Below are 27590 nucleotides of genomic sequence, written 5' to 3'. Positions count from 1 at the left end.
CCCACCCCCCAGCCTTCGGGCTCCTCCTCCTTTTCCCTTTCTTGTCCCCGCCCACCCCCGCCCCCGATCAGTCTGAAGAAGGGTTTCGGCCCTAAACGTTGCCTATTTCCTTCGCTCCATAGATGCTGCTGCACCCGCTGAGTTTCTCCAGCTTTTTTGTGTAACCTTCGATTCTCCAGCATCTGCAGTTCCCTCTTAAACATTGAGACATTAAGACCTGGAGCGGGGCCGTACATCGCCCGGCGCGGCATTAACGGCCGTGGGACTTACCTTCGCCCGCCTGGGGTTTTAACGTTGGGAGGAAAATGGTACACAGGGGAGAGAAAATACTTTGCCTTCCATCACAGTGTGGAGGAGATTCACTGTGATGGATGTTTGTGTGAAATGAATTGTTTGTGTGTCTTGTAGAAATTGTTTTGTTTGTATGGCTGTAGAAACAGAGTTTTGTTTGAGCCTCACTGAGGTTCAAATGACAATGAATAAATATTGTATTGTATATTGTATATTGTATTGTAAAAATACATAAGGGGCTGCAGATACAGGAATTCAGATTATTTTTAAACTAAGAAAAAAGCTTTTCTTTCCCCAAATCTATATTGACCTACGGGGTGGAAGATTGCAACCTTCACGTGGCCCGCCCTGTTTCGACAAATGCAATCAACCCGGCATGCACAATCAACCCGGCATAGAACAAGTTGTTCTACAACTTTAGGCTGTGCACGCCATACGCAAGAAGAAGAGATTGACCTACAAAACTATGCACAGATTTAAGAATTGTTCTCATATTTATCTGCAAACATTTGTAATTTTGTAAACCAATGAACAGTTTCTGTGTAAAACTATGTTTGAAAAAAAACTCTGCTTGCATCATTTATTTTCCGGTTCATTGACATTACAGCTTGTATTTAAAAGAATGGTTGGCCTAACAGTTTATTCTGAAGATCTGTGGCATACTTGCACTTTTTCCATGATCCCTACAGGCTGAATTCATCAGCAGTGTTTACAATTTATATCATAAATATTAAGGACAATTAGTTTTACAAATCATAAATGTTCATTGGTTTTCTAATCCTTGGAGTCAAAATGTTTTATTCACGGGCCTGTCCCACTTGGGTGTCATTTGTGCATCATGCAGGTGGCACGCGCGGATTTTGAGAATCCCAAAATCCTGGGGTGCCTTGTGTTACTGCGCGTCACTGCCTACGCCACCACGTCTCATCACACGCCATGCGCGTGCCGTGCACGTCATGCGTCATGACGCGTAAATGATGTCGCGTAAATGAAGCGCAAATAACGCCCAAGTGGGACAGGCCCTTCAGACTTCAACTATGAATAACATCTATTAAAGCTTTTTATTTGATATCATGATTTGAATTTAATAATTCTGCACATCTGATTTATGTTATTTTAAATTAAGTAATTTTTAAATAAATAATTTTATTTTCAGCAAAGGATCAAAGTGGATTTAATTTGTGACTGAAATCTTGGAAATCAGCAGGTCTGAAGAAAACAGAATAGCTGAGATTTCATCATGAAAAGAGCAGATAGCATTGTTGCTGCCAACAGTGAGCGGGTAAGTAAGACATGTTTTAGCATTCTACTCAGTCGGAATCTTGTATAAAAATTTAAACAAAGTAAAATGGAAAACCATAAATTTTAATTAAATATCAAAACACACTTTAAGAAAATGGCTTTACAAAGAGTATTAGAAAATAATAGATGTCATAGATTAGGAAGTGGGAATTGCTCAGGCAGAATTCAATTTAAGAATGGAATGAAGTGGATTTAATGTGCACAACATCCATGAGTATTGTATTCCACACAGGATATATTTGTGTACAGCTATCTGTTCTTTGTTTTGTGTTTTGTCCATGTTGCAGGGAGCTCTATTGCCCTACTAATATGAAATAATCACAAATACAAAACTAATAATTCTGCTTTATGTGTCCATTTTAATGTAAGGTATCCTTGGGATGTGCAGCGTTAGCCAAACTTGTCTGACCTCTATGATGTACCACTGCATTTGCTAAACATTATAGGTATACTCTGTATTAACAATGTAATACGTTACAGTATATGTGAAAATTGATGCTAAAAATAAAGCTTGTAGGGAAGGTCAGATGCATTGGATCCTAGCCGACATAATTGTCAGACGCTTGCCAAGAACAATGGTGGCTATGTGGAATGATTCCAATCAGTGAAATACAGAACTGGAAGGACACACGTTGTTTAAGAAATAGTTTTCTTCAGGGAAAAAAGGAACTGATAGGGCAAAAGAAATTAACTGCAGCAGTGAGGCACAAATAAGGATATAAAACATGATAGAAAGAAACAGAATTGCATTGGGAGAATCATTAGATGGTTGTACAAGTAAACTACCTTTGTGTACAAGCCAAGGTGTAAACCATAATCAAGAACTGTGGGCAAAAATTTAAATGCCATCTGATAAGGGATACTGGATGGAGAATTCGATTTACCAGAAATTGACTGGATGATAAACCTCTATTCGTTAGACAGAAAATAAATTGCTGGAGTTACCAGGAAACTATTCATGAAATTATGTATAAAAAAACCAACACATTGAGCAATTTTTCTGGGTTTGACCGTGTAACCGGAATATCAAATCTCCAACTGGTAGATGAATAGAAACATAGAAACATAGAAAATAGGTGCAGGAGTAGACCATTCGGCCCTTCGAGCCTGCACCACCATTCAATATGATCATGGCTGATCATCCAACTCCGTATCCTGTACCTGCCTTCTCTCCATACCCCCTGATCCCTTTAGCCACAAGGGCCACATCTAACTCCCTCTTAAATATAGCCAATGAACTGGCCTCAACTACCTTCTGCGGGAGAGAATTCCGGAGATTCACCACTCTGTGTGAAAAAAGTTTTCCTCATCTCGGTCCTAAAAGATTTCCCCTTTATCCTTAAACTGTGACCCCTTGTTCTGGACTTCCCCAACATCGGGAACATTCTTCCTGCATCTAGCCTGCCCAATCCCTTAAGAATTTTGTAAGTTTCTATAAGATCCCCCCTCAATCTTCTAAATTCTAGCGAGTACAAACCGAGTCTATCCAGTCTTTCTTCATATGAAAGTCCTGACATCCCAGGAATCAGTCTGGTGAACCTTCTCTGTACTCCCTCTATGGCAAGAATGTCTTTCCTCAGATTAGGAGACCAAAACTGTACGCAATACTCTCGGTGGAATGAGACCTTAAATGCTAGTTTTCACAATGGGATCAATTTTTGATGTCAGTTTAGAGGTTATTAAAATCCAGTCCAAATGTTTTGTGTTTTAAGTGCTTGAGAAATATTGCTACAGTGAAGATGGGTTTAAATATGGCTGGGGAATTCAAGGATAGTGGAGTTCCTCTAACGAAATAATTCTGAATTCAATGAACCAAAATGTGCCCATCTAAAGCAAATGTTTTGCACTTAAAACACTTACTTCTACCTTGAAACAATTTAGAAAGAAATAAAATATAGCTTTAAAGCTGTGAAAAAATTATACTAAATTAAAATGGCTTTACATAGAAACATAGAAAATAGGTGCAGGAGGAGGCCATTTGGCCCTTTGAGCCAGCACCGCCATTCATTATGATCATGGCTGATCATCCCCAATCAATAACCCGTGCCTGCCTTCTCCCCATATCCTTTGATTCCACTAGCCCCTAGAGCTCTATCTAACTCTCTCTTAAATCCATCCAGTGATTTGGCCTCCACTGCCCTCTGTGGCAGGGAATTCCACAACTCTCTGAGTGAAAAAGTTTTTTCTCACCTCAGTCTTAAATGGCCTCCCCTTTATTCTAAGACTGTGGCCCCTGGTTCTGGACTCGCCCAACATTGGGAACATTTTTCCTGCATCTTGCTTGTCCAGTCCTTTTATAATTGTATATGTTTCTATAAGATCCCAAACCAAAAAGCTATTTTTCTGCACTGTAAATATTTAATCAGAATGGCAATTAAAATTTGGTAGTTGAATATTGCATTAAGAGATTGCTGTGCAAATGGAAACAAGAGCTTTGGATGTAGGGTGATTCTGAGTGAGGGTATGACAAATAAGTAAACATGCGAAGGGACTTCAAGGATAGAAACATAGAAACATAGAAATATAGAAATTAGGTGCAGGAGTAGGCCATTCGGCCCTTCGAGCCTGCACCGCCATTCAATATGATCATGGCTGATCATCCAACTCAGTATCCCGTACCTGCTTTCTCTCCATACCCCCTGATCCCCTTAGCCACAAGGGCCACATCTAACTCCCTCTTAAATATAGCCAATGAACTGGCCTCAACTACCCTCTGTGGCAGAGAGTTCGAGAGATTCACCACTCTCTGTGTGAAAAAAGTTCTTCTCATCTCGGTTTTAAAGGATTTCCCCTTTATCCTTAAGCTGTGACCCCTTGTCCTGGACTTCCCCAACATCGGGAACAATCTACCTGCATCTAGCCTGTCCAACCCCTTAAGAATTTTGTAAGTTTCTATAAGATCCCCTCTCAATCTTCTAAATTCTAGAGAGTATAAACCAAGTCTATCCAGTCTTTCTTCATAAGACAGTCCTGACATCCCAGGAATCAGTCTGGTGAACTGTCTCTGCACTCCCTCTATGGCAATAATGTCCTTCCTCAGATTTGGAGACCAAAACTGTACGCAATACTCCAGGTGTGGTCTCACCAAGACCCTGTACAACTGCAGTAGAACCTCTCTGCTCCTATACTCAAATCCTTTTGCAATGAAAGCTAACATACCATTCGCTTTCTTTACTGCCTGCTGCACCTGCATGCCTACCTTCAATGTCTGGTGTACCATGACACCCAGGTCTCGCTGCATCTCCCCCTTTCCCAATCGGCCACCATTTAGATAATAGTCTGCTTTCCTGTTTTTGCCACCAAAATGGATAACCTCACATTTATCCACATTATACTGCATCTGCCAAACATTTGCCCACTCACCCAGCCTATCCAAGTCACCCTGCAGTCTCCTAGCATCCTCCTCACTGCTAACACTGCCCCCCAGCTTAGTGTCATCCGCAAACTTGGAGATATTGCCTTCAATTCCCTCATCCAGATCATTAATATATATTGTAAATAGCTGGGGTCCCAGTACTGAGCCTTGGGGTACCCCACTAGTCACTGCCTGCCATTGTGAAAAGGACCCGTTTACTCCTACTCTTTGCTTCCTGTTTGCCAGCCAGTTCTCTATCCACATCAATATTGAACCCCCAATGCCTTGTGCTTTAAGTTTGTATACTAATCTCTTATGTGGGACCTTGTCGAAAGCCTTCTGGAAGTCCAGATACACCACATCCACTGGTTCTCCCCTATCCACGCTACTAGTTACATCCTCGAAAAATTCTATAAGATTCGACAGACATGATTTACCTTTCGTAAATCCATGCTGACTTTGTCCAATGATTTCACCACTTTCCAAATGTGCTGCTATCCCATCTTTAATAACTGACTCTAGCAGTTTCCCCACTACCGATGTTAGACTAACTGGTCTGTAATTCCCCATTTTCTCTCTCCCTCCCTTCTTAAAAAGTGGGGTTACGTTTGCTACCCGCCAATCTTCAGGAACTACTCCAGAATCTAAAGAGTTTTGAAAGATTATTACTAATGCATCCACTATTTCTGGAGCTACTTCCTTAAGTACTCTGGGATGCAGCCTATCTGGCCCTGGGGATTTATCTGCCTTTAATCCATTCAATTTACCCAACACCACTTCCCGGCTAACCTGGATTTCACTCAATTCCTCCAACTCCTTTGACCCGCGGTCCCCTGCTATTTCCGGCAAATTATTTATGTCTTCCTTAGTGAAGACGGAACCAAAGTAGTTATTCAATTGGTCCGCCATATCCTTGTTCCCCATGATCAACTCACCTGTTTCTGACTGCAAGGGACCTACATTTGTTTTAACTAATCTCTTTCTTTTCACATATCTATAAAAACTTTTGCAGTCAGTTTTTATGTTCCCTGCCAGTTTTCTTTCATATTCTTGAGATAAGATAGTTCTAATGGTAGAAAATTGCAGCATGCCAGAAAGATTATAAATGCCACGAAGAAAGTATGTAATATCCATAGAGGTTACATTTATAAAAGCCATTGTTAAAGATTGGATATCAGAGCATCTAAATGGAATCATAAAACCCAATATGTGTTCAGTAGGACAGATCTTGCCAGCCTTTGAGTGTTACAAATAACCTGCCAATAATAAGTTGGTGGAGGACGGAATGAAATAACTACTGTATATCATGGAAACATCCAAAGAAAGGAACTAGAAATAAATAAATAGTTAGAAGATGGATATGAGATAAATAATAGAGTGGTAAAACAAAGATTAAAATAATTTGAGCTTGAAAAGAGATTATTTTGAGCTGAAATAAATAAATCAATAAGCAAAGGAGTGGAAAATAAATAAATTATGTAGCCTGAAGAGACACAATGGAATGGATTTCTGTCTGCCTGAGACCAAGGTCATTCAGAAATTATGGCCTTTCCAAAGAGTAGAATGGGCAGTAATTATTAATGCCTCCCTCTTCTCATTTGGTAAACTCTGATTGGAGGATGCAACATATAACATATATATATGTTAAATATATGCCAAATGGTTCTGCAGCCAATTGCTAAAAATGTTGGGTGTAAATCCAGAGCAAGCTGCCTCATAAAGTCAGGCATGATCTGTTATTTCAAAATGTTTCATCTTAAAGGAATAGAATGGTATGAGCTTGGCATTTTTATTTGAATTTCTTTTGCTTCTTTGTTTTACTAAATGTTACACATTTTAGAGTCCGAAACCTAATGACAGAGGGAGGAGGTTGTTCCTAAGTCACGTGGTAGTGCAGTTTCAAGCTTCAATACCTTCTGCCTGACTGGAGTGGGGAGAAGAAGCAATGACCGGGCTGCGATCAGTCCTGTACTATTAGTGAGAGAGGCACGCCAAAATCTTCATCATATCCTTACGTGAGGTTGAGTACATGGATAAACTACTACTTCATAAATAATTAAGTCCAGGCTACACTTTCCTGCTTTTGAGAACTACCTGGATTTATGGAGAGCAGATGGAAGGTGCTGACATATTGCTGGTCCCACTAGGCACCTTCATATTGGGAAATGGTGGGAATTGAACTTGTGTCTCTGGATGAGTGGTCCAGAATTCCAAATTAAAAATACTGGACTGGGAAGTACTCATCGTTAGCCAGTTGTTACCCAGGGAAGCATTTGGGCCATTCATTCCTGATCTCTGCAACTATGCATTGCCATCTGGAAGTCAGGAATGAGCTGAAGATTGGCTACATGAGTACCTGTGCTCCTGCCCTTGTGCTGTCAGCATTATTGAATCCTGGGGTGGAGCACAAATGGACTGAGATGAAGGCCCAGATAAATTCATGTCCAGTCTAGCAGTGCATGAGTGGATTGCGGCCCATGTCTTGCATTTGAATTGGGAATAAAATTGTTTATCTATATTACTAAATGTCTGATCTTGACCACTTCCTGTTCTGTATATTGATTTTAGAAAAAACGTTGCCACTTACGGCTGTGATTTTTGGCCATCTTACTCAGAGTCCCCCTCCGCTGAGCAGGACAAGCAGATTTTTCCCATCGATGAAAAATAAAAGAGTTATTAGCGTTTAAAAAATGTTGAAATTCTCTCTCCTGAAGGCCACACCACTTCCGGAGGGGCTACAAAACCCGGAAGTGTTGTGTGCCTCAGACAGTCTCTGCAAGATGGGGTAGCAAGAGGGTCACGTCTCTCAGACTGTGCTATGAATAACACTGAATACATGTCTACTAAAATGTGAATGTGGTTTTACTGACCTTGAGTGCCCTTATGTGGTTTGAAAATGAAAATGTGGTTGGTTTGAAGTGAAGCACAGCAAATGGCTGTTGGTGGTGGTTGGTTTGCAGTGAAGCACTGCAAATGGCTGTTGGTGGTGGTTGGTTTGAAGTGAAGCACAGCAAATGGCTGTTGGTGGTGGTTGTTTGAAGTGAAGCACAGCAAATGGCTGTTGGTGGTGGTTGGTTTGAAGTGAGGGAATACGTGAAGAGCCCACCAACCCGCATGCGCATCAATCTTCAGAGCAACTGTATGAAACCACAGACCAGTTGCAGAACTTAAACTATAAAAAGACTAACGAGACTAGAGTTACCGGATGATCTTTTATGAGAATCAGGGTTGGGAGCGGAGGGCACGTATTCCCTCACTTCACCTTCTCATAAAATAAAGATCAAACTTCAAACGGTAAGTTCTCGTTTAATCCTTCTATTTTATTTCGAAGTCATGTGAGTAACTACGCGAAGACTTCAAAGCTCTGTGGTTTCATGCAGTAACCCAATTCTGTGTGTGAAACACAAACAGATGAAACTATAAATGGCAGAAAACATGGGTTATTAACCATGATGCTAACTTGCATACATGGCCATTGCTCTTAATCGGACCATAGTCCCAATTGGCTTTGAGTTAGACAATAACTCATACAACACTGTTCAGAATTCTATCTACAAATATCCAGACATATTCAACCAAATTTTACAACTTCTGAACACGCACTATGTATGCCTCTTGCTGCATGATGAAAGGAAAATATCCATTCTCTTGACTGCTAAAGAGTGCAATCTCTTGAGAGACTATTAAATACAATGAAGAAACTATCTTTCATCTCATAGGTACTAGCAAGCTCAGTGTACCTGTATACATAATAAAAACCCCAATCTCCGATCTGGTGGGTAGGCTGTCAACTCCAAATGTACGCCCGTTTTGCTTTATGAGCCATTCCCATGACAAGCTACCCTAATGTCAGTTACGACCCAGACACTGTCAGAGATTGAGTAAAGACTGTGTTCTTTGTGCTGAAATCAGTTGCTAAAAGCATAATCAACTTAAAGATACTGCTCCCATTAGGAATACAGTAGATGAATATCTGCATAATAGTTTACTGATATACATTGCACACTATGATGACTGTACGCTTTTAGAGCAGTCATATAATAAACCCCTTGAATAACGTTAGTGAACAGCGGGTGAATAGCCATTATTTATTGTCCCACTTATGGAATTATAAAGAATGACAAAACAGCACAAGCAGTGTCAATTGTGCTATTACATAAACGCTTCTCTAAGCCCAAACTGAAAGCAACACAAACCTCTGTTACTTCCATTTAAAATTAACTCACATATCTTGTTCACAAACTTCCCATACAATTGTGGAGAGCTAGCTGCCCGAGAAAAAGGCTGCACCAGCCATCACTCGTGACTACAAGTAAATAGGAGCTTCTTTAACCGCCTTACCATGGCCTGAATGAATAAGCAAAGTTGGCACACTTAAGTTTCATTTTGCCTCATCCTTAATATCATAAGAGGCATCTACTGTTAAACCCCTAAGTCTTATCAGCTGCACATTTTGCATGTCATCTAAAACTTGATGACACAATGCCCTTTGATCTGAATAGGGCAGCATTAGATTCCACCACTGGCTTTGTTATCAAACACCAAATATATCTATGCCTCTCGTATATAGATATGGAAAATTATGCATCTTCAAGATCAATTCTCTGAATCAGCTAAATTGCTGAAAGCTAATCATTCATTTCAAACTGGGTAACCAAACACATGATCAGATTAGTCAAATCCTAACCCGATTTGGCATGCTCCATGTTCCTACAATCTTTAGAAATATCAGAAATATACCCCTTTTGTTCTTGGGCAGACTACTCATCCTCTGTGAGATGTCATTGATTTCACTTGGAACCACCGTTTCTCTATTGACCATACGGACGGAAATCTTTGGCTTCTCTTGCCACGAAAGATGCATTATCTAGTTATTCAATTCGCTGATAACACATAATCAGAACCTTATGACTATAGCTGAAACACCGTATCCACTTGATGTGGGAATACGAGTTCCCTGTCAACTCTTGACTATTAGAGTCACCACGAACCCTCAGCATTCTTCCTCAGAGTGGAAATTAGCCTAATGCAAGCCTGGACCAGGAATTGCTTCGCAGTCCTCTGACTGAAACCACATGTCTGAGTCGCTCGTGTGCGAAACACAATCTCTTCGACCAGCCACTCAATGAGGAATGCTGGTATTGAGAGCCTACAGATTATTATTTATACCTTTTTGATTCACAAGATGAACCTGCAGGTCAGATAAAATATTATATGCCAGACTGGCTTCCTGCTAGTAGCTACCTATCCCAGAGAGGATGGCAATGATGTTTTCAACGAACTGGCAACTCCACTGAGCAGAAATTTAATCATGTGTTGAGGGAGACTTCAACTACTTCACTCTACTGAGCAGCCTGATAATCTCAATCCCAGATGTTGAGGCAGTGCTTTCCTAGTCAATATGTTCCATATGGCCGGCAATTCCAAGATAGTCTACCCAGAACCAGTGTAACCAAGCTGTTCCTACTTGGAACTTATAGAGGTTACTATGCAAGGCACCCTGCCAATGTCTCTGCATCAACCTGATCTTTCCCAGAGACAGTGAAAAGATACTAGACAGCTCATGCTGCCAGTAAATCCAAACCTGGGCCACCAGACTGCTCCATTTTGGAGTATTACAGAGGTTAATAAAGAGACCTTACCTGCCAGCGTTTCTGAACCCAGGTCGACCTGCTTGTTGGAGCTTCAGCAAAATTCCATTTGCAGACCCTGTCTGACATCTTCAGCCCCATGCTTGCCAACAGCTCATTTCCAGAGCTCAAAAATGATATTGCTGTGCAAGGCATGTCTGCCAGCATGCCTGAGCCGAATGGGACAGAATACTTCTTCGATCTACAGGCCTTGCTGGAGCTTTATTGTGCAGCCAACGCTACCAGTTATTCCCAGCCTGGTTAGACAGGCTGCTCCTTTGACCAGCTGTTCCTATGGAACCTCAGCAGGACTCACTGGGCAGGTCATGTCTGCCATTACTGCAAACTTGGGGTTTAATTCTGGCTTAATGCCATCTTTACGGAAGTAGTTAATCTCGAAATGAGTATTGCACAACAGTGCCATCGCATGCTGCTGTGCTTCCGACAGCTGAACCCCATCCACTGACCTAGCAAAGGCCGTAATACCTGCTGACAATAGTCTCAGGATCCGCTGTAATTTCATCTCTCTGGACCTTGTTCTGCTCCTGATATTTTCCCAAATGGTAGCATTGACTATGGGAACATCCAAAGTTTTGCAATTTCCCGGACTGGGATATCTCCCAGCCGTTTCCAGCAAAACATCTTCCTTCAGCTGGTGTGATGTTAGGTAGCTGATGTTGCTGGCCAACTCCTTTTGTAGTGGCTTGCCCGTCCCAGAGGGAACAGCAAATTTAGAGGCAAGAGCAACTGCTCTTCCTTATGCGACTCCCGCATATCATGCATTAAAGCATGGGTCTCAGGCACATCCTCATATTCGGAGTCAGCTCCATACTGATCTCCGACACTCCCCTCATCCGAGTGGGAGGAATATTGCAACCCTGAACCAGGTGTTGCCACAGGCATATGGCTCGAACTGCCTGTGCATGCCTCCGTAACATGGAGCATATATTGTGCCATCTTCTGATCCGTCAGATGTTCCAATTGAGACAAACAATCAATCACATCTGCCATAGATGTGGGGACAGAATCCTGTTGTCCCGAATTGTCCGACAGGACTTGTCTCACAGACTTAGCTTTGGCTTTGCCCAACTCGGGGTTGTCAAGCTGGTCCCTCTAGGAGCCAAATCAGATCTAGATGTGCAGACCGGCGCTGCCAGTGACTCCGAAGTGGAAACCGATGGCCGTCGGCTTTGCCCTCTAGTCCTTGATACTTTCAGCCTGGGAAAAGGATTCTGACTGTCTACCCTGTCTATGCCTCTCATAACGTTATATACTTCTATCAAATCTCTACTCAACCTCCGGCATTCCCGAAAAAACAATCCAAATCTGTCCAACCTCTCCTTGTAGCTAATACTAGCTAATCAAGGTAGCACTCTGGTAAACTGCTTCAGCACCCTCTCCAAAGCCTCCACATCCTTTCTTTAGTGGGGCAACTGGAACTGAATACAATTCTTCAAATGTAACAAGTTTAACATGTTGAAACAAAATCTGGTCTGGAATCACTCAGAAATTGTACACGGATCAAGACACATATGAAGCTGGGAATGAGACATTAGAATTTTTTTCCACTCTAACGAGTAGAATGTTTACACATCTATTGTGCTGTTGCATGTAAGAATCTCATTGTTCCGTTTCGGGGCATATGACAATAAAACACTCTTGACACTTGAGCTTGTATTTACATTGTGGTGTGTGCCAGTTGGCAAAGCACAGTTAATTTAGAAACGTGATCACTGGGAAATGACGGCATAAACTGTGATAAAAAAATCACAGTAAACAGTAGGAAGTTTGATTACCAGCTAACGCATGGAAGTTTAGGATTTTAATGGGTGAATTTAAGAGTACACCAAGGTAGTTTTCAAAAGGAGGAAAGTTTAACCCAGACTTAATTGTAGCAGTTTATCCAAACATTCAACTTCACATCAAGATATGATGAGAACTTTGAAATGCCTGTATCACTCAATAGTACAGGATTGATCACAGAAAAGCAGAGGGTGATGCACCATTTTGTCGTGATATTGGTATTACTGTATTATTAAAATGCACAACTTAAATGTAGAACATTTAATACAATGTAAACAGCTTGCAGCATTAACTTATGTGGATGGTGAGCAGTATTGTTAATGAGGACACTTTGTTATATTTGTTCTTTTAAAATCCGTGTGCAGCTGGTTGCAACTTGATTGAGCAATTTAAGCCCAGCTTTTGGGAATCACCTGGGCTTATGGAGAGCAGGTGCTGACATACAATTCCCGGTGTTTGCCCCATGAGGTACCTTCCTATTGTGATCATGTCTGAGGATGGCAAGGTGACATGTTAGTAATCTAGAACAGAAAATTGTATCATAGAAAGTGTAATAGTATCATTAAAATGTAATTGCTACCCCTAATTGCCCTTGAGAGAAAGAGTCCTGTAGGAAAGCGGGGAGTGCTTCAGTAACATTCAATTAACCTGCCAGAAGCAAGTTGTCAAGTAAATCGTGAGGACAATTATACTTAATGTCCTGTGATAAGCCATTCACCCACTCTGTCCAAACCACAAAGTCCAGATGTTGGAAACTGGATGAAACTGCAGAAAGGTAAGAGTAAAAGATAATTTGAGCTCTAAGCAAAATGCAGGTTATCAATGTTATTTTTATGGGTCAGCAAAATAAATTATTTCCTTTGTACCTTGTACAGTTAATGAGACAGATGTGTATGAATATTTAAAACTTTGGTCATTATCTTCTTTGTCTCTGCAAAGATTGAACTATCATTGGCCATTCCATCCACGCACTGCGACTGAGGAAGGAGCAGGTGAAATAATTGGTCTCTCCTGCAATTTCCCCTGCCTTTGCTCAATTATAACTTGTTATGTGCCAATAGGATGCTTTTCAGAATAATATTCCTCAAAATCAGGAACTCCTTTGGTCTGTGGCATTCTTAGGCATCTAATTAAAAAAAAATCACGATAAATTAAATTCAACCCGAATGTTGTAAAGTTTTCTGAACACTATTTTTGCAATATGAATTATTTTTTTTACTGAACTCAAAAGGTCATAGCAGCCATGCTTGGAAACTGGAATCGATGTGATACTTCTTTGCAATTTCCCATTATCTATTCATCTCACGTTTCTAACTGCAGCGTATTGTCTACTTGAGTCCTGCTTCCATCAGGGAACCAATTTATTCACCAGCAAAAGAGTAATTTTAAGCCCCTGTCCCACTTTCACGACCTAATTGGCGACCTCTTCCTAGTTTGACATTGACTCGTACTCACAGCATAGTCGCCACGAGTTCGAAGGAGATCTTCGTAACTCTCCGCATAACTCTCCGCCTCAAGTCGCGGCTTTTTTCCCAGCCTGATAAAAAATGTCCATGAGTAAAAAAAAAAAGACCGGCATGGAAAAAATTGATTATTTTTACTTGTAGGTAGGTCGTAGTAGGTCGTGATTGTAGTCGTGGGTCAGTAACTGGCCTGAGAAAAAAATGCAAACATGACATAATTTTATCATGTGATCATTTTCCACTCGTAGCTAGTCGTAGTTGGTCTTAAATGTGGAAGACTGAGGTCGGGGGGGGGGTCGTAGAAGGTCGTAGGAGGCTGTAGACATAGTCGTAGGAGGTCGCGGGAGATCTTTTACTTCGGCGAGTCAACACGCCCTTGACATTTTTTTTCAACTCATCTAAGGTCTTCTAAACTCGTGGATTAGGTCGTCCAAGTGGGACAAGCCCTTTAATTGTGAATCTTCAATCCTGCTCACTGAATGGCTATTCTTTCATATCAGAAAGAGTTAATTTTTTTTGCATCGCACCACCACTTTCAGATGAATGTTGCGTCACTGTCCTTGAATTAACCGAGTCAGCAGACCTGTCAAAATTTGTACACTTTGGTGACACTTGTAATGATGCTACAAACTGATGCTGTCACTCATGCTGACAATTCGATTCTAAATACCTATCTAGATTTATCACAAACTCTTAAAGGACAAGCATTATCCTGAAATACAAGCTCATTTTCCACAAGCAGCCTCCTGTGCACGCTTCCTCATCTATTTCCTTCTGTAATTTCCGTAATATAAGCATATATGCAACGGGAGCAGGTGTAGACTAATCAATCCAGAGACTGCTCTGCCTTTTAATAAAATCATGGCTGATCTTCACCTCAACACGTTTTGCCTGCCCATCACCATAACCTTGATTCCTCTAGGAATATCCACAATCTTTCAATTTCAGTTTTGAATGCAATCAATGACTGGGCGTCCACAATGGATAGGCATCTAATTGAAAAGTATTGTGCTTTAGAATTGGATGCAGAGCAGATATTTTCAAAGTAACCCAGTGTGTTTATTGTAATTTGCACATGTCTGGCATCGGCAGGTGCATACATAAGTGCAGGAATAACCAGATTAGTAACAAAGCATTTTTGAGACGCATGACTTAGCAACCAAATAACAGTGTACATTTGAAGAAAACTATCATAGTTACGTATGAAGAAGGGTCTCGACCCGAAACGTCATCCATTTCTTCTCTCCAGATGATGCTGCCTATGTCGCTGAGATACTCCAGTTTTTTATGTCTATCTATAATAACTATCAAGCTGGTTTTCCTTAAGTTGGATACATCAACCTATAATTTTAGAAGCAGTACTATGCAATGCCAGATCAATTATTAGCAAGAATATTATTTAGCATTTGTTGTCTGTAGCTGCAAAAGAAAAAAATAAATTTGTTACTTGAAAATATTTAAATCTACTGTCTATTTCAGGAATGCAAATATCTGCTGTCTGGCTTTCAGTTAAAATTATTGAATGTACAACATTGACTGCTAGGCTGAAAGGATTTGTGTTCTGATCAAATTATCCTTTAATATTAGGATATTATTATTACTCCTACAATACTTGTTGTTCGAAGGTAACACATCCAAGATATAATTAAAGTTCTGGGATTTAAAGTCCAATTTTAGCCATCTTTCCCTGTTTTCTGTCGGTCTTCAGCAATCCTAAAACAAAACACTGCAAGTTCTGGAAATCTGCAATAAAAACAGAAAATACACAGCAGTTCAGAGAGTACCTGTGGAAAGAGAATTAGCATTTCAGGCTGATGATCTTTCATCGGCATTGATGACTGTTAATCCAGCAGCCCTGTTCAGCTTTCCCTTGCTTCTCCACTTTGAACTCTATCTTGCTGGAGGAACATGGATCTTTCTATGGAAATGGCTTTGACCCAGGAATGATGAGTGAGGGCAGATGGAGATGAGCAAAAGTGAAAAATCTCTGCTCTGACCACCTCTGTGTGAGGAAGAAATTCAACGCCACATTTCCCACAGCATTGAAGTGAGACGTTTCCAGTGTGTAAATGCTCATTCAGTGAATATAAAGGAGAGCGCTGGAGATTTTTACATGCTATGATGAGCAAACTCCCCAAATGTTAGGTACTTTTAGAGTCATTATACTCTTTCTATAAACCACTTAATTAAACTTGCATGTTTATTTTACAAATGCTCCATTTAATTCAGCGACCTTTAGAATTTATTTTCTTAAAAGTTGCTTACATTGGATTTTACAATTTGATTCATAACTTCAATTTTAATAGAGACACATGAGACTGCAGATGCTGGAATCTTCAGCAGAACACAAAGTGCTGGAGAAACTCAATGGGTCAGTCAGCATCTGTGGAAGGAATGGACAGGCAATGATTCGGGTCACAACCTTGCCTCAGACTAATTGCGGTAGAGGGGGAGAAAGCTGGAAAAGGTGGGAGTGGGAAGCTTGGAAAAGCCTTGCAAGTGATAGCTAGATACAGGTGAGGAGGGGGGTGGGGGGGGGGGGGGGGGGGGGGGGGGGGCAGGGGGTTGGGGGGGGGGGGGGAAGGGTGGGGGCCCGCGAGGGGTTAGGTGGGGGGTCTGTCACTGAAACAGGCAGGTGAGATTTCACATCCACCTTGTGTGTGCCTCTCTCTCTCTCTCCTGGGGGCTGAGAGACTCTGCCTCAGTGATTGGAAGTTAGGTTGAGTAAGTAACAAAAGCTAGAGATGAAAATGAGACAAAAGTGTGTCAGATGAGGGGAGGGGAAGGGTTGGGGCAGCACAGAGGTACAGCTGATAGAGCTGCTGCATTTGATCAGCAGGGACCTGAGTTAGATTCTGACCTCACGTGCTGTCTGTGTGGGGTTTGCACCTTCTCTCTATGACTGCGTAGGTTTCCTCCGGGTGCATCAGTTTTGTCCTATATCCGAAAGACACATAATAAACTAAATGGCCTGTCCCACTGCGGGGCCCTAATTGGCGAGTTTGGACAGCACGGTATACGGCAAGTTCTTCAGAGAAGGGGGGAAGGAGTGGAGACACTTTTAAGAAGCCAGACAACTTTTAATAAAGTTTAACGGGCATTTAACATTACCGTTTGGTTTTCCTTGGTTTCCTGAAAACTCCAATGAGCCAATGCCCGGCCAGCAAAGGAGATTGCCTACGGCTACCTTGACTGCAGAGTGACCCCACTCCACTGCACTATGAGTTCAAAAGAACCATGCTGACCAATTTTCCTCAACCAAACTGAGGCCGCAAGTATTCGGGAACTTCCCTCGGGCATGAAGGAGAGTTACAGTGACCTCCCATAGGACCTCCTAGGACCACATGTCAACCATGCTGCGAGTTTGAGTCGAGCGCAAGCTCTTCTAAACTCGCAAATTAGGTCGCCGCAGTGGGACAGCCCCTTGAACTAAAGAGATGCAAATTTGTAGGTTAATGCGCCCTTTTAAATTGGAAATTGTGACAGTCATGACATTATGCCAAAAAATAATTCGAATTTGCTCAATCAATTAACTTTTAATGGGGCGTTTTGGATTATTGCCGAACAACCTTTCAAGTCCAGATATAGAAACTGATGGTGCTGGTCTATCAAGGAAAGACCCAAATTGCTGGAGTAACTCAGCTGATCAGGCAACATTCCTGGAAGTCACGTTTTGGATCATTCTCAAGAAGGGTCCCAAGCTGAAACATCATCTACCCATTTCTCCAGGGATACTGCCTGCCCCATTGAGTTGAGTTACTCCAACATTTTGTGTTGCTCGAGTCTGGAGACTTATTCTTTCAGATTTTATTAATTGTAGGAGTTTTTTGGAAATAGGTGATTGAAATGCATTGTTTGCCTTTGAGTAAAATGTATTTTCAATTTAATTGAGTGCAGCATTCAGTTTAAATTTAGAATGGTTGCCTCCTGTGAATGATGTCAAAGTCAATGCTCCTGCCACATGAATAATTTTTCTTTTTCTTTAACAAAGTCTTGGGATCACTCACTTGATACTGAACTTTAAAATGTGACTGCAATTTAAACAAGGTAAATTCGATTCACAATCCCTTTTTGATACTTGAAGTATGTTACTTAGTTGTGCTGTCTCCAGAGTGGAACTGCCAGTAGTAATCGTATTGCTTTGAATGTCAAGGAAGGGTGGTTAATCTCTTTGTCATTTACAATAGTAATATTCCTGCACTATTTTGGCATTTGGCACAAGGAACATTTCGAGCCCAGGCTGATCTAATCAGCCACCTCCATGTACATTGCAACATTGTAGACTGGATAACATGGTCTTACTTGAGAATTTGATGAACAACAACTCGCGATCTGTTTGATTCAAAAACAAAAAGAGATTATTGACAATACTATACGCTACACAATTTGCCATTTATCAACGCATGGACCAGCGGGCAAAAGTAATATGCAGCCCTCTGACAACAGGGTGACATTTTAAAAATGTACATTATTATGACCTTATAACCTTATTGAAAGCCGCTTGTCCTTCATCCCACATTTGACTGAATTCATTCCAGAACTGTTTTTCTGTCAGTTGGATTTTAATCATCTTTAGCTCAATTTTCTTAGTATTAACTGAGCTGCACCAACCAACACTGGTTATCGTAACTAGAATAACTTGGATACATGTTTACTGAAATGCAACATGGTTTTAATAAATAGCTTTAATGTGATTATGGAACTAAAATGGTAGCTTTACATTCAGCTGACATTTAACGTGCCTGAGTTTATTACACTTCTTCATTGTTGACCTCATATGTTTCCCCAAACTGAATCATTACACCATGCGTTCAGTTATCTAGCCTACCAGTAAATTACCTTCCTTAATCAAGCAAACCTTAGTTCAATCAAGTCTAATGATAATTTATTGTCAGCAAAACTATTTTGGATATGTCTATGGACAATAGACATGTTTCCTGTCTCTAGTGTGTCCAAACACTTAATAATCTTATATGTTACAATAAGATACGACAGAGGTACTTAGAGAAGAGTGGGAACGGGAACTAATGATAAAAATTACGAAGGTTAAATGGGAAAAATACCTGATATATATTCACAAATGTTCAATTAATGTAAGACATAATCTAAAATTGTACATAGATTATATTATTCAAAAACAAGATTGAACAAATTTTATCCAAATATATCCGCCACTTGTGATAAATGTCTAGCCCAAAAGGCAACTATAACACACTCCTTAGTTTCCTGCATAAAACTTTATAGATTTTGGAATGATATTTTTGAAATATTTACAAAATTATTCAAGACAAGAATGGAACCTAATACTGAAATGATTATATTTGGCGTAATGGAAGATGGGAATAAATTGAACACATCTCAAAATCTATTCCTTAACTATGGTTTAATAATAGCAAAAAAATTAATACTTAAATTTTGGAAGGGTACATCAATACCAATGCTTAAAATGTGGATTGCAAGTATGTTGGACACCGTTCATCTTGAGGAAATGCAATTCCTCCTAATGGATGAATCAGACCAATTCACAACGAGTTGGTCTCCATTCGTCATTTTTTTGGAATCATGTGGTGCAACACAATTGTAAAAAATAACTATTTCAGGACTGGACGAGGGTTGGTCAAGATTATAAATAATGATCTCCTTTTCTTTTTTATTTTATTTTCTTTTCTCTATTTTCTCTCTCAACTTTCTTCATTTACTCGTTTTCTTTCTTCACACACTATATATTTCACATCTTTCTATCCTTTACTATCTAACTTCTTTTTCTTATTCTAATCTTTTTTCAATGTAACAAAAAAAAAAAAGAAGTTGTACATAAAATGTATTATGAAAATATATATTAGGCACTTTGGTGCCATATGACTGTACTTACTTCTAATAAAATAAAATATTAAAAAAAAATAAAACAATAAGATTCCCTCTCATCCTTCTGAACTCCAGAGTATACAAGCCCAGCTGCTCCATTCTCTCAGCACATGACAGTCCCGCCATCCCGGGAATTAACCTTATAAACCTACGCTGCACTCCCTCAATAGCACAAATGTCCTTCCTCAAATTAGGGGACCAAAACTGCACAAAATACTCCAGGCGTGGTCTCACTCGGGGCCCTATACAACTGTGGAAGAACCTCTTTGCTCCTATACTCAACTACTCTTGTTATGAAGGCCAACATGTAATTTGCTTTCTTCACTGCCTGCCGTACCTGCATGCTTAATTTCATTGACTGATGAACAAAGACTCCTAGATCCCATTGTACTTCCCCTTTTCCCAACTTGCCACCATTTAGATAATAATCTGCCTTCCTGTTTTTGCTACCAAAGTGGATAACCTCACATTTATCCACGTTAAACTGCATCTGCCATGCATCTGCCCAGTCACTCAACCTGTCCAAGTCATCCTGCATTCTCAAAGCATCCCCCCTCACAGTTCACACTGCCACCCAGATTTGTGTCACCCTGCAAATTTGCTGATGTTACTTTGAATCCCTTCATCTAAATCATTGATATATATTGCAGATAGCTGCAGTCCCAGCACCGAGCCTTGCAGTACCCCACGTCACTGCCTGCCATTCTGAATGGGACCTGTTAATCCCTACTCTTTGTTTCCTGTCTGCTAACCAATTTTCTATCCATGTCAGCACTCTACCCCCAATACCATGTGCCCTAATTTTGCCCACTAATCTCCGATGCAGGACCTTATCAAATGCTTTCTGAAAGTCCAGGTACACTACATACACTGGCTCGCTCCCTTGTCCATCCCAGCAAACAATTTCTCCTCTTCATGCCTTGAGGTCAAATCAGCTTGAGACTGAATCAGCTTTCTTCATTAGATGAATATTTATTACCACTGGTCATTGTTGTGATTCGACGTGTGTACTCAATATCGCCAATGAATAGTGCACACTTTCTCCATTTCATGTTCTGCATAACGAGTTGCTCCTAAGCATGTGTATATTAATAGATGTACCATCTAGAGTCCTCATCCCACTCACGGACACTATTCCTCTCCTCCATCCATCACCACTGCCACCTTGAAGGGATGCTAAGTGCTGTCGGATTCTATCACTCATTCACACACCAGGGCAATTTGCAATGGTCAGTTAATCTAGTAACCCATGTCATTCGGATGTGGGAGGAAATCGGAGCACTCAAAGGGAACCTGCGCAGCAATGTCCGGAGGTCAGAGTTGAATCTGAGTCGGTGCAGGTGTGAGGCAGCAGCTCTATCTGTTACACTACTGCGCCACATGTCCACTTACTCAAATTACACTTTGTGAAGCACAATGTTACAACATTTTGAGATTTAAAAAATCAAGTCTGCAATTTATCCCATCAGATAAATCATAAAAAGAAGTTTAATTTGACACCTAATTCAATTTCACTTGAGTATTAAAAAAGTTATGGTCATTTTCATACTCGAAAATTAGCATCTTGTTCCCTATTGCTTTTCCATTGACTTAACACAAATGCTGTGATCGAGGACAGTCAATTGACATAAAAGTCAATAACTTTCTTACAAATTGAGAGAACTGAATGAAATTTTCAGTTATTATAGTTTGAAGCATTCTGAAACAAATGTGAAACATCTTACTTGGATGACCTGAAATTAAAGCATTTAATTTCCCTGAGAATAACACATTTTTTCATGGAACGCACGGCACATGTTCATTTGAGACTATCCAACTCATTATCCTGATTGTTGCTGTTTTGGCTCTGTTGATTCAGATTCTGAATGAGTCAACAAGTTGTCAGTCTTCTTATCAAATTCATGCTCACTGTAACAATTAAGCTTCTTCTCCTGTTTTAATTCATGGAGATTTGCACTGATATTGCAGGGGTCTGGGGGCTCTAATGATTTGCAATTATCTTTCAGAATTAATCATAACCATCTAGCACTCTTTCACATCAATATTCAGGAATTCAGGAAAAACTTTAGCATAGATTAGGAATGTTACAACATTTAGAGATTTTAAACATCAAGCCTGTAATTTATCCCATCAGAAAGCATGATACCTAATTTACTTTCATATCTTCAGTATTAAAAAAGTTATGGTAATTTTCATACTTGGAAATTAGCATCTTGTTCCCTATTGCTTTTCCATTGACTTAACACAAAAGCTGTGATAGAGGACAGTCAAACGCCCGTAACTTTCTTAAAAATTAAGAGAACTGAAAGAAATGTTCAGTTATTATAGATTGAAGCATTCTGAAACAAATATGAAGCAATCTTACTTGGATGACCTGAAATGAAAGCATATAATTAGTTAGACAAAAGTGCTGGAGAAACTCAGCGGGTGCAGCAGCATCCATGGAGCGAAGGAAATAGACAGACCCTCGCTCCATAGATGCTGCAGCACCCGCTGAGTTTCTCCAGCACTTTTGTCTACCTTCGATTTTCCAGCATCTGCATTTCCTTCTTAAACGCATATATTTAGTAAGTTACCTAATTGTAGCTAATTACAAAATTCAATTACTAGATCTAAACATCTATCCATTTCTTAAGAAAAGGTTAACATTTTAAAATAGCCTAATGCCCCTGTCCCACTTAGGAAACCTGAACGGAAACCTCTGGACACTTTGCGCCCCACCCTTTGCAGATGGTTGCTGGAGGTTGCAGGTAGTGGAAGCAGGTAGGGAGACTGATTAAAAACCTCAGGGAACCACACGGAAACCTTGAGTGGGGCGCAAAGTCTCCAGAGGTTTCCGTTCAGGTTTCCTAAGTGGGACAGCGGCATGTGTCCAAATAACATTCACATAAGAATTCACAATATAACATGATTTGTAAATCTCATTGTCATGAATTTATAGACCAATTGGAAGGAATGTTTAATTCCCGCAAATTAATGGGAGTGGGTTTTTGTGGAAAGCAATCGATTGGAACGTTGCGTTTGCAGTGAATTTGAACCCCATATCGGCAGGAAAAACACAGCCAGTTTGTATGGGGCCAAAATCACATTTTCACCATGGAAATTTTGATTAAAGTCATCCTAAGAAGCAAGTTTATATGTAAAATAAATGACTTACCCTGTGTTTTGTCCCCTACGTGAGATCCGTCCCATTGTAGGCGTTGAGGGCGTTAGAAGTTGCTTTTTTATTTTACTCCAGCGATTAAATTGTCCCGTGATTTTTTTTTAAACTTCCGAGAACGGAAGTCGGAACGATTTTTCTGCATCAGCTGGCAGGCCGAGGAAATCCATCTCGGACAGGCAGGAGAAAAAGCCATTTTAATCCTGCCCACCCCCCTCAAAGGCACCAAAGTCGCGCACACGGCCAGTGGCAGAACTGCAGCACCGCTGAAGGTAAGTTTTGTACGAGTACGAGTTGAATCTGTGAAGATGAAAGTTTTCAATCCTGATTGATAGAGATTATTAATAGCAGAATGATGGTGGTGTGGTGCATTACATACTAACGTACAAATTAGAAGTCAGAGTAGGCCATCTGACCCCGTGAACGTGTTCCATCATTTAATATAACATGCTGATGTGTTTGTAACCTCAATCGAGCAGTTGCTGGAGCTATTGGTGGGATATAGGATTTGAAGGTCTTTCACTAACCTTGATTAAATGTGAAATGATGAACATTTTGAAGTGCTCATCATAGTCCTAAGTTGTTGATTTGTGCTGAGACGGCACTGTCTGTCGTTGGTCTGGTCTCATTGTTTCGTTGACGTGCTTGTCTCCTGTTCTTTTTGTTGATCAAAGCTAGCCATGCTACTTCTGGGAAAAGAGGGGGACACAGAACTGGATGGATTGTTCTCCAGGGAGTTGGCATGGACTGGATGGGTTGAACCACAGTGTCATCATTACATAGTTTTTTCAATTAACTATACGCCATACCATTAAAAACTAATTATTCTTCCTAAATGTAAATCATTGTTGGAACATAGAACATAAATTAAAACCGTTTAAAAATTATGAAGACGCATGGAACTATTGATGTTAGAATCATGAGTAAATCTGCAATCAATTTGAAGAAGTGTCCAAACCTGAAATTACCTATCCATTCCCTCCAGATAAGCTGCCTGGCCTGATGTTTCAAAACAATGCATTTTAGTTTTATGACATTTTCCGTGTGTTTAAAAAAAAAAAAAAAAAATGAAAGCAGTGGTAAAATATGAACAAAATCAAAAAACGCTGGGAATGTTCAGCTGGCGAGGCAACAGTGGTGGAAAGAGAAGGGAAGTTAATGTTTCAAGACAAGCACACTACGTCAGAGGAGAGAAAGAAGCTGGTTGTATGCAACAGATGGTGTGGAGCGGGATGGATCCGATGAAAGAAACACCCGTGAAACTTGAGGCCAAGGTTTGCTGTGCTATGTGTTGTAGCGGGGCAGCTCAAGGCTGACAAAGACATGTAATGTGTTGAAGAGAGCAAGCGAGAGAGGTGCTAAGCCTATATCACAAAGGGATGGCATAAAGCAAAAATGGAGAGATCTGATGGGTAGAAAGGAAGCAAATTGTTGGACATTTGGATAACTTATCATTGAGTCAAGACTGCATCTGCCATGCATCTGCCCGCTGACCCAACCTGTCCAAGTCACCCTGCATCCTCATAGCATCTTCCTCACAGTTCACTCTGCCACCCAGCTTTGTGTCATCTGCAAATTTGCTAATGTTACTATGAATCCCTTCATCTAATGCCCCTATCCCACTTAAGAAGCCTGAATGGAAACCTCTGGAGACTTTGCGCCCCACCCAAGGTTTACGTGTGGTTCCTGGGGGGGGGGTTTGTCAGTCTTTCAAGACCCTCCTCTATGTCTACAAAGCCCTCAATGGGCTTGCCCCCTCATACATTAAAGGTCTTCTCACCCACCACTCCACCTCCAGTCCCTCAGATCGGCCAACTTGGGGTTGCTGAATATCCCGCGGTCTAGGCATAAGCTTAGGGGCGACCGCGCCTTTGCGGTTGCAGCTCCTAGACTGTGGAACAGCATCCCCTTTCCCATCAGATCTGCCCCCTCCATCGACTCCTTTAAGTCAAGACTAAAAACTTATCTATACTCCCAAGCCTTTCCTGACGTCCACTGAGCGAGGGCTATAAGTATATATGTATGTAGTTTGTTTGTTTATACTATTATTATAACAAATGTAAAGCACTTTGGCCAACGAGAGTTGTTTTTTAAATGTGCTATATAAATAAATGTGACTTGACTTGACTTCCTACCTGCTTCAACTACCTGCAACCTCCGGCAATCTCTGGCAACCACACGGAAACTTTGGGTGGGGCGCAAAGTCTCCAGAGGTTTCTGTTAAGGTTTCCTAAGTGGGACAGGGGAATTAATCATTGATGTATATTGTAAATAGCTGCGGTCACAGCACCAAGCCTTACGGTACCCCACTAGTCACTGCCTGCCATTCTGAAAAAGACCCGTTAATCCCTACTCTTTGTTTCCTGTCTGCTAAACAATTTTCTATCCATGTCAGCACTCTACCCACAATACCATGTGCTCTAATTTTGCCCACTAACCCCCTATGTGGGACTTTATCAAATGTTTTCTGAATGTCCAGCTACACTACATCCACTGGCTCTCCCTTGTCAATTTTCCTAGTTACATCCTCAAAAAATTGCAGAAGATTAGTTAAGCATGATTTCCCCTTCGTAAATCCATGCTGACTCGGCATGGATTTACTGAGATTACCATGGATTACCATCCTGTTACTGCTATCCAAATGTGCCGCTATTTCATCTTTTATGATTGACTCCAGCATCTTCCCCACCACTGATGTCATGCTAACTGGTCTATAATTCCCTGTTTTCTCTCCCCCGATTTTCTTAAAAAGTGGGATAACATTAGCTACCCTCCAATCCACTGGAACTGGACCTGAATCTATAGAACATTGGAAAATGATCACCAATGCGTCCACGATGTGTATAGCCGCTTCCTTAAGTACCCTGGGATGCAGACCATCAGGCCCAGGGAATTTATCAGCCTTCAGTCCCATCATTCTACTCAACAACATTTCCTGCCTAATGTGAATTTATCAGAACACTGCGTGGGTTAGAAGTTATTAGTTAGAAGGGAAGGTTGGATAGATTTGTATTGTTTTTACTGGTGTGTCGGAAGATGAATGGGGACCTTGTAGAACTATATAGAATTGAGATGCATAGATAGGTTAGACAGTCAGAATTATGAAAAGCTTGGGGGAATAGGTTTAAGGTGAGAGGAAAAGTTTAAAGGATGTGTGAGGGACATTTGTTTTTACACAGATATTGGTGAGTGTCTAGAATGTGCTGTGGGGAATGGTGAATGAGGCAGATACTATTGTGGCATTTGTGAGGTTTTGGTGGGGGGGGACATGGATATGCAGGAAATGGAAAGATATCAGATACAGGCAGAAGAGATTAGTTTAGCTTGGCATTGTGTTTGGCATGGACATTGTGTGCCAAAGGGCCATTTCCTGTGCTGTATTGTTCTATGTTCTACATTGTGCCTTATTATAACAGTAAATAGAATACATTTATTAGCCAAGTATGCGTATATATACAAGGAATTTACCTTGGTGCTTTGCAGTAGACAATTAGAAATAAAACATTAATTTAAGCACGTGAAGAATGAAATAATATACCAGAGGGAAATTAAGCTACAGACTTTTGGCTGTTGAGTAGAGCTACTGCTCGTGGGGGAAAAAAAGCTGTTTTTATGTCTGGATGTGGTGGCTTTGACAGTCCGGAGTCGCCTTCCAGAGGGAAGTGGTTCAAAGAGTTTGTGGCCAGGGTGAGAGGGGTCAGAAATGATCTTACCCGCTCTCTTCCTGGCCCTTGCAGTGTACAATTTGTCGATGGCGGGAAGGTTGCAGCCAACAACCTTCTTGGCTGATCAAACGATGAGCTGCAGCCTCCGGATGTCATACTTGGTGGCTGAGCCAAACCAGACCATGATGGAGAAGGTGGGGACAGACTCTATGATGGCACTATAAAACTGGACCATCATTGCCAGTGCCAGATTGTGTTTTCTCAGCTGCTGCAGGAAGTACAGTACATTCTCTTTTGGGCCTTTTTAACTGTGTAGTCGATGGTGGCCTCCCATTTAAGGTCCTTGGAGATGATTTATTTATTTTCAGATTTAAATGTAAGTATGTTCAGTGGACTGGCCAATGTAATTCATGAAGCTATGAGTGAACACAAGGGCTCTGCACTACTTCATTAGATAACGTTTTTGAATGGATTATAATTTTTGAACGTATATTAATTACTTTGGTCTGCCAAGAATGTTGTGATTTGGTGAAGCATAGCCAACCCATGGGAAACGATCAAATCCCATAAACAACAGTGAGGTGACACAAGGCAGATGAAGTTGGCCCTGCCAGCATGCAGCGAGACTTGGACAGCAGAGGAATGAAGTAACAAGTGACAGATGATAGAGGGGTTAGAGAAATTACAGCATTGGTGGTTTTAGATTTTCGAGATTTTCTTTTCCTCATTGCTTCCTTCATCCTAGATTCCCCATATGAAGAAGCACTATTTTTTGTACTGTTGTGTCAAAGCCTGTTTCTCCTAGTGACGTTGAGGGATGTTTAGGGATGTTCTAAGAGTGTCTTTAAATCATTTTTTCTCTCCACCACATGATGGTTTGCCAATGGTCAACTCTCCCTGAAGTTGCTGGTCTGACATTCTTCTGACAGGTCCTGCCCACCGGATTTGAGATTCTTTCAACAACATGTAGAAGCTGGGGAGATTTGTCCAGGATGATCTGTGTGTCTGGCATCTTGTCTTTCCACTCAATGTGAAGTATTCTGCAGAGATGGGTTA

The 27590-nt window shown here is 40.9% G+C and overlaps 1 protein-coding gene across 3 annotated transcripts in view; it reads left to right on the top strand.

Moving 5' to 3' along the window:
- Nucleotides 1-27590, top strand: part of LOC129696663 (cAMP-specific 3',5'-cyclic phosphodiesterase 4D) — a 221791-nt gene that overhangs the window by 103117 nt on the left and 91084 nt on the right. For all 3 annotated transcript variants that reach the window (XM_055634770.1, XM_055634780.1, XM_055634762.1), the window contains exon 2: nucleotides 1448-1573. In XM_055634770.1, the coding sequence (XP_055490745.1) occupies nucleotides 1532-1573 (42 nt within the window). In that variant the 5' untranslated portion in view covers nucleotides 1448-1531. The remainder of the gene's footprint in view (nucleotides 1-1447; nucleotides 1574-27590) is intronic.

This window comes from Leucoraja erinacea, chromosome 1, assembly GCF_028641065.1.
Source record: "Leucoraja erinacea ecotype New England chromosome 1, Leri_hhj_1, whole genome shotgun sequence".
Taxonomy (NCBI): domain Eukaryota; kingdom Metazoa; phylum Chordata; class Chondrichthyes; order Rajiformes; family Rajidae; genus Leucoraja; species Leucoraja erinaceus.
Note: the sequence above shows the minus strand (reverse complement) of the source record. Positions and strands in the feature narration are given on the sequence as shown.